At 44.3% G+C, this 8,697-nt stretch overlaps 1 protein-coding gene across 1 annotated transcript in view; it reads left to right on the top strand.

Moving 5' to 3' along the window:
* Nucleotides 1–7,520, top strand: part of PGM2L1 (phosphoglucomutase 2 like 1) — a 93,512-nt gene extending 85,992 nt beyond the window's left edge. The window contains exon 14 of the mRNA XM_019504233.1: nucleotides 2,120–7,520. Within this exon, the coding sequence (XP_019359778.1) occupies nucleotides 2,120–2,222 (103 nt within the window). The 3' untranslated portion in view covers nucleotides 2,223–7,520. The remainder of the gene's footprint in view (nucleotides 1–2,119) is intronic.
* The last annotated feature ends 1,177 nt before the right edge of the window (nucleotides 7,521–8,697 follow it).

Below are 8,697 nucleotides of genomic sequence, written 5' to 3'. Positions count from 1 at the left end.
CTCATAGAAAATTTTGCTCCCTCACTGCAAATTTGCAGTGTGGGGCACATTTTAATGTGCCAGGTGTGTGGTTTGTAGCACTGCAAAGAGGTTTGCGGTGCCACAAACCACATGTGCCTGCACTTCTGGATCCGGCCTAGGACACAATCCACTGTTTCAGGAGTTCCTATCCTTTACATTGGCAGATAATGAAATCATAGCTTTGAATGACCCTGGGTGGCACTCTTCCCATTTCAGCAGGCATCTTGGTCTGTCTCTTCCTCCTTTCTCAAAAAGCTAATTTAGTCAGTGGCTTTGTTCATGGAACCTCATGTGATTGTGGGGGGTGGGGGTCATCACAAACCCTTATAGAGTCTAAATTTCTGGCAAAAATAATAAATTCAGCATGATCTCCTTACTCACTGTTGACGCCTCTGTTTTTTCCAAGTTGAACAGGCCTTCACAGGCCACTTTGGGTTTTTTTTTCACTTTTTCCCCCCAGGGTGCTAAGTGCCCATATGCCCACACGTGCTCCACAGGGGCAAGAGGAGCTATGGATGTGTTGTCTGTGCAAAATATGGCTACTTAAGGCACCTAAATTCAGATTTGAGCATCTGCTGTGAGGTCTCCAGATCTGAAGATATATTTTAATTTCCAGTTAACAGATTTTCATTAACGTATAGAAGGGTTCCTGCAATGAACTGTATTTTTAATAGATTTCTGTTGTAACAAGGTTAAGTAACAAGTCAGTATTTTAAGCAGCAGTGTTCATTGTCACAATTAGAAGCAGAATAGCAACTGAAATGCATTACTTGTTTCTATGTTTAAATGTTGTATACAAGGGGGTGACATAAAGAACAAGCAGTGCCTCTCTAGCTCTAGTACAAGGTGACCAAAGCAGTTTGAAACGAGTACCACCCATGCCACATAAAAACAGACAGGATGTATCAACATGTGCTCTTTACTGCGGAACGGACTAATTCGCTCCACAGTAAGACCTCACTGTCCACATGTGCCCATATTAGGGTGCAGTCAATTAATTAACTCTGCTGTAGGATAATACTGCCTGGGACAAGTACTATCTTACAGCAGAGTAGTTGCATGTGCTGAAATGCACATGTAGACAGTGACCAGGGCTGGCTGGGGCATGAGGATGTTACAATGCTGGGACTGCTTGCTAGCTACCCCCATGCTGTAGCACCCTTGTGCCCCATCCAGCCTCTCTGCAGCACGTTGAGCCAGGGTGGAGCAGCCTTGGTCTGGCAGGCTGACCCCGGGGGCTCCCAGCCCGGGGCTTCTCCTCCCAGGCTCAACCTGCTGCAGTCCCAGACATACATGTCAACACTGCACCCAGGAGAAATAAACTCCAGGGCTATCTGCACTGGATTTTTTTGCTACGTGCTAATTGCACATTTGGATGCACTCACTGGGTCTATCCCCAATTCCAGTGATGGTGTAAAGTACAGTGGGAATTGCAGGTGAGAGTGGTGTGCATCTCAAGAAGCAGTCTGTCCTGCTGGATGTAGTCCAGATTTGGCACCCTGGCTGCTTTCTTTAAACTAGATTTCTTCGTATGAGCTAGAAGAGACCATTCAATCATTTGGTCCGGCACACATATTGGAGGCCACATGTTTTCCCACATATACCTATTTTATTCCCAATAACTTGATTTTGTGTTTTGAAAACATGTCTTGGGGAAGTATCCAGTCTGGATTTGAAGCTAGCATGAGATGGAGAAGACACCTCTTCCCTTGTTAGCTTATTCCAATGATTATATTCACCTTCACTGTTTAAAACAAAAGTCTAGACCAAACTTGAGTTTGTATGGCTTTGAGTCTAGCCACTGGTTCTTAAGCTTTTGTCTACTCTGCTTAAAGCTCTTTAGCAGATGGTAATAGATCTACATGAAAGTAATTATGTACTGTAATCAAGTCACCCCGTAAGCTTCTTTTTGATAAGCTAAACAGACTGAACTTCTCAAGTGTTGGAATCCAGGAAGGAGGAATATCAAAACTGAACCAATGGCAAGAAGCTTCTGCAGAAAATGCAGGGGCTTTTAAAATGCAATGTTAGCGTAGAGCTGCCATTTTGGCTAGGTCGCTATTAATCTAACGTGTCCTCTCGTATGTCCTCCCTCTAGTGACAAAACCTTTCTGGAAGAGCAACTACAGAAACTCATTGAAGCTTTGGTTGAGAATTTCCTTGAGCCCAGTAAGAATGGACTGATCTGGCGCTCTGTTTAGTTTGCTACTGGTTGGTTAAAGAAGTGACTCCTTGCACTGCATCACGTGGAACAAAGAAACCAAGAACAGAAGAACTTCATTTAGCATTCATTTAATATATGTGCGTGTGTTACTTAACTAGCTAAGTTCTTAAGACCTATAAAGAAGTAGCATCTTTTTGTCAGTTTTCTTACAAAAAGGCAAGCCTGCTAGACTGATTTGAAAGGAGCTGATGTTATTTTCCTGTTCTTTTGACCAAAAAAGACATTTGCATTAGTGGAAAGCAGTTAACTTTAAAAGGAAGGACTCCAGAAGGTTACGACAGCTAAACCCTATGGTTGCTTGAGCTGTTGGGTTTCATGTTCACCTAACTTCAAATACCTTAGCAATTTTTGGTTTGAAAGACTACATCAGAAAGTTCTGTTAGTTGGAAGGGAATAAACGATCGCATCAGACTGACAAAAGAAGCCTGCTTCTTCATAGCTGTGGTGTGAGTGTAGGTATCATCTACTGTTACAGGTCTTAATTTACCAAGTATGATAAAATAGAGTTCTGTAAGTAGGATTTCTAGTTTAGGCAAGTGGTTACAGTATAATTTGTAGCTATTTAAATATCCTTCTGTTATCAAAGGTGCTCTTGGTGCATTCTCTCTCTTCCTGTGTGTATCTTAAGGAAATGTTTACTTGACAGTGAAACAATAGTGGCAATCCATGCAATGCTATTTGCAGGTTGGTTTTGATTGGTCTAACAGTGCCTTTCCTAGGGAGGGCCTCCAAGTGAGAAAGAAATTGTACTATATTTTGGGATTCAGTTAGTAATTCTAACCCCCAAAGGTCTATTGAGCATGATGTTAATCCATTTAGGTTTCATCCACTTCATAAACATCCTCAAGTTTTCTGAATCTCAGTCCTCCTTATCTGAGATGAGAGCATGTGGGGTTTTTTGTTTTTAAAGGCACACTTAAAAAGAAGTCTTGGGAATACAGAGACTTAAACCCTGGGGGAATTTCCATATAACCGCTTTAAATTGTGCTGTCCGTGTACTGTTCTTACTTGTGAGAAAGGGAACTAAGGGAAATGAGACTGGGGCTGTGAATAATGACCCCCTGACTCATTCACCTCTCCATGGTTTACAGTTTCACTTGCTGGCCAACCCCTTGTGGTGTCTGCATCCCTATCCTCCCTATACAATCACTTTCTTTATCCCTTTCTTGTAAGTTTTTAGCTACTACTTATAATTAACAACTGGTCCCTTCTGCTCTGCCTGGAACCTGATACTGCTAAACCCTTATAAAGTCAAGCAGTTAAGACCAGTGAAAAATGCTATAGTTGCCTTTAAGAAAAACATGCCTTTCATGTTCTGAATGTAGGATGGCATTGGAAAGCTCCTTTAACACCTGAAAAAGGGTTTACTGCTTAGCCTGTTCCTTTGGTGCAACATCGTGATGGTCGCTAAATCAACCACTAAATCACTGATGTAAACCTTTCACAATAAGGATAGTCATGCTCTGGACTCCTAGCCAATATGGCCCTAAAATAAGTAAATAGATCAAATAGGCATGGAATATACCCGTGTACTTAATCTGCCTAAACATGGCTATAAGACTCCTCCCCTTTTTTTTGGTGAAGCTACTGTTAAATGGGTATATAGCCACATTTATGTAGCCCAAGAGGCACTCCAGTTTAAACCAATGTTTTGCCACTGTTGTTAAATCTTTGACTTTGTCCTCCACCTTATTATACCCTTATAGCTGGACTTCAGAGGGCTCTGCAGAATGGCACCATACGTTTCTCAGCTAGGCGGATGTAAAGAGTACCATATATCTGTGCGGGTATTGGATGTTTCATGCTGACCGAAGCTTTGCACTATGACCGTAAATAAGTATTTTAGTTGTATATGAATGTACGCATACTGCAGGAAGTTTTGTCTGTGTTGCACAAATTCTTATTTACAAGCAATATTTATTTATTTTTATTTCAAGAGAAAAGTGATTTCCAAGCTGTCTGCACCGTTGAGTGAAATGTCTGTAATGCCAAAAAGGGTAATTTGTTGTTGGTTTTTTGTATATTTGATTGCTGTAGTGGGGGCAAATGGGTGAAAGCTCATAATATATTGCACAGCATGGCGGGAGGTACCTGTGAGATGGGAGAAAATCCTCCGTAGCTTGCTGCTTGGTGTTGAATTTCCATAGAAGAAAAGATTCGGGCCCTGCTGAAGTGAGTGGAGTTTTTGCCATTCATTTTGCAGGCAGTAGGTTCAAACCGCTCTGGGGTTTTAATCTATTTAGTAATTCGGAAAAGAACAATTCATTTTGGTGTGGCATGAACAAAGCTAAACATTGCAGAAGAAGCAAATAGCATTGTGTTATGTGGTTAGCCAGCTCTGCGTACAGTGTAGCCGATGCTTGATGAAAACTGAGTGCCTCTGGCAAGGAGCTGAGCACTTCTTCCAGTTTAAATCAGGCCCCAGGGCTGCACTTTCAGTTAGCTGGTTGTCCTAAACACAACAGAAAGCTGTTTTGTGATAAATATTCAAATCCACTTCCCTAGCAGCCGATTTAGCCGAGTGTGGTCTGGATCTCATCTGCTTAATAGATGATGGAAGCATCTTAGTGCGTATAGTCTTAAATACTTAAAAGATTAAAAATTGGGGCAGTAGGGGCATGGAGGGGGTTGAGCCTTAACAAATCTGAGAAGTTGAGTATCTGTGGTTCTCTTAATCCACTGGCTCACCCGCCTCCCTTCGTCCTTGAGCAGTACGTCGTGGAAGTAGTATTGCTTTGGGAGTGTCGGCGACTGACTCCAGGATGAATGTGTTCTAAGGGTATAATAATTATTGCTGTTCAAATTGCTGCTACCAGTATTTTCCACTGATGTCTCTGTAATGCTTGACGTATCCATACTATTCCATTGGAGGAAGACTTTGCCTTTGTCTTGCCTTTGCATCACCACCTCCCTACTTTTGTTACTGTGAAATGATGTCATTCTGTTACCTCGCTGCTGAGTAACTTTTGCTGTGCCACTGTGCTTCCAAGTGCTCTGGACTTGTGGACTGTTCTTAATAGCTTTTGTTTTCACTGTGTGAGAAGGGTAGCAATCCTTGAGCTGATCAACCCCTTCTGGTTTTGTCTTGATGTTTGACTCTGCTTTTTCCTGTTTTTATAATGAGTTTGTGTAGAGGAAATCCTCATGTTGCAGCTGTATGACAGCCAGTGATTTGTGTTTGGCATTTGATAAGTTTGAGGGGTGTTTTTTGTTTTGCACTGCTACATACGGAGGGGTTGATCCTGTCTCATTCTAGTTCTGTGGCAAAATCCCCCTGGCTCCCATGGGACTAGGAGATGGCCCCAACAGCACAGGAATGCCAGCCAATTTTCAATATTTATAATACACCTTTGTACTTACGTCTAGGCCCCTATCTCATTCAGGACAGGATGGTCTGTTCACTCAGTAGAAACAAAATCAAGCCCTGTTGATCACTTCAAGCGGGGTTGACACTGCTGCTCTCCATAACTGGGCAGTACTTCTAGCTGCGGCAGGAGCAGATATAGAAAGCTCCTGAACGTAGGTCCTCCTGCCTGGAAGCAACAGCGATGCAACGCGGACAGCCTGCCAGTCGGTTGCAGAGCAGAATTTACTCCCCTGCTCTATGTGCACCGGGTGTATTGTTTTGCCATCAAATTGGGAGTGAATAAATAGAATACAGTTAATTTTTTAAGCTCAACCTCCTTGAACCCACCAGAATTCACTCTTAGACCCAGTAATATGTGAATGGGAATCATGTACTGGGGTCTGGCTGAGAAGATCAGGCCAATGCTGAATGTAAAGCTGTTTGTGGCACCTCAGGCCTTTGTGCATGAGCATGTAGGAGCTTAATAAATGGAAACCAGCCCAGGGCAGGAGCCAAAATAAAGTAGTTCTATACTTAATTGATCTTCCAAGCCATTAACAGCAACTCAGTTGCTTTGCACTGAGTTTAGCAAGCTGCCCATTTTTCCTTTGTGGGCTCAGAAGAGAGTGTTTTCTCCCTTGGCACTGAGGATGCAGGATACAGCTAACTTTGTTTCAGCCTGGGACAGCAGTAAAGTGTGAGGGTCCCTGTACCCACAAAGGGCAGATCGAGACTGGTTTTTCAACTGTCCCTGCATCTCTGCGGGCAGGATGCCATTATAACACTGCCAGCCCTGGCTCTGCAGTACTTGAGTAGGATCAGTCCCTTTTCATACCACTCCACGTGCCAGTCTGATACCCTCTGGTGGTGTTCATCAGAGCATTCACAGTGGCACCCTTGATCCCGAAGGGGTGATTCAGAAAAACACCCTCGTTGTGTGCAGATGTGGCCTCGAAGCTCCTGCACCGACAGCAAAAGCTTTGGCTTAGTCACTGCTGCTTTCAGGCAAAGCCAAGCTACTGCTGTTACGGTAGCAAAGTAACCCCCGAGCGCCTAAAGCTGTGAGCCCCGGTCCTAAAACTGGCCGGGCAGAAGCCTATTACAGCATGGGGTGCCTGCGTGCCCTCACCAGGGACAGCCTCCTCACTGAGACTCCACCTAGGAAATGCCTGTGGCTGTGGTGGTGGGATCATTTGCCAAGACATTTCTCTCTTGATATAGAGGCGATCAGTTGATGTAATACATGGAGGGCCCAAGACGCAGCCAGCGTAGTTTCATTGCAGGGTGGTGTCTGGAGCTTGTGTAGCAGAGCTGTGCTCCCCATGCCACTGCAGCATAGAAGTCGTAACCACAGCTGCATGGTAAGGATCACAGATAGAGATCAGCAGTCCCCCCCAGCAAGGGGGATTCCTCCTGCCCCCTTCCAAGCCTAGCTCCTGGTTCGTGCCACTTGGGGAATCTTTTTGCCATTAAAAGGGAAATTATTAGTCCTAAAATTTAAGTTCCTCCCTTTATCAGTGCTCCTGGTGCCTGTAGGTCCGAATGACTTCAAGAAGCACCTGCTACAAGCAGGCGAGCATTTCCTGCTCCAGTGAAGGGAAGGAGACATGGTGAAGCCTGGATACTGAAAGCCTAATCCTGATTCCAGGTCCATATTCAGCTATTTCCCTTGCATGCTCAGTAGCTGATTTCTTCTAATAGTACCCATGATATCTAAAGTAGCATTGTGCTCCTGATGTAGACCCGTAGAGTTTCAGATCTGTACCTGTCCTTGTTACCTATCCTATATCTTTTTTTTGTTTGTTTGTTTAAGATATTAGGGTGTATTATAAATACAGACTGAGAATTTGCACTTTTCTGTATGTATTATTATGTGGACTTAGCTGAATGAAGTGTTGTAATAAAACATTCTCTTCGTAGTAGCTAGTCTCCATGTGTGCAGTGCGTGGTTTTTCTTCCCCTCCCTCGAGCTTACTGGAGTAGTTTTGACGCTATTTGTGGTTATGCTATTTAGAAATTTTTGATCAGTAGATGAAGGAAGAAAGCGTGGACTAAACTAGTTCACCATCCAAGTTGCAATATGCTAGCTATGTAGAAGAGTGCTTACAACAAGTGTCGCATTTCTTCAATATACACGTAATCAAATTATCCAATCTCTCAGGATAGGTATAACATACAGCCTGATGTTACAGTGAGAAGATGGGCCAAGCATGTATCACGGACATGCTAGACATTTTAAGTGGGCTGAAATTGAGCAGAAAAATTTGAGCTGACGTTTCCTGGTAAGATCTAAGACTGCAAAAATGTCTTTGCATTGATTTCTAAGTGTGAAGCCCTCCCTCTGAACAGGCCTCAGGCACACTGTTGCAATGGCGCAGGGGCTGTGTGAGTGCTTAGCTTAGTGGTATGACAAATGTCAGGCACAGTCAGAAATCAATGATTTTTCAGATGAATGGGCAGTGGGAGGGCTGAGGCTCAGGCCCAATGCTGCTCGGTTCCCAAAATGCAGATGTAGAGAGCGCTCCAGGCACTGACCTGCTAACGTGGGTGGGTTAGGGTGGAACATCCAGGAATTCGGGATAAATTGAAACCTGTTATTTACATCAATACAGTGCCTGCAACCTGCAGCCTTCATGTGTATTGCTCCCTTCTGTGGAGATGGGTCTGAAACAATCCAAGCTGAACTGCGCCGAGGCTCAGGATCTGCACTTGGACACACACAACACAGTAAAGCAAGGTTAGCCTGCAAATATGCTTGTATCTGGTATCTAACCCCCCCTGTGGGGTCCCATGGGATAAGAGCACCCCCATTCACCGGGAGTCCTTCCTCCCCACAAAGACCCTGGGAGCTCCCTTCTCCTAGGGCAGTGGATTGAAAGAACAAAAGGGCTGAGGGACCAAAAGAGCTCAGGGACAGGGCAAGAGGGGACGTCATCCAACCACCACGTGGCTGGGTTGGGTGCCCAGGCAAAGCCCCAGCTCCATGGCGAGATGGGCACCAATCAGAAAGATGCAACTGATCAGAAGCTTGCACAAGCTCCACTGACCCCTTCCCTCCTTGCAGCCACCAAGTTTCATAGTTTCATAGTTTCTAGGGTCAGAAGGG

The sequence above is a fragment of the Gavialis gangeticus genome, unplaced genomic scaffold (genome assembly GCF_001723915.1).
Source record: "Gavialis gangeticus isolate Ggan-Ray unplaced genomic scaffold, GavGan_comp1, whole genome shotgun sequence".
NCBI lineage: Eukaryota > Metazoa > Chordata > Crocodylia > Gavialidae > Gavialis > Gavialis gangeticus.
This window is presented reverse-complemented; position numbering and strand designations above follow the sequence as displayed.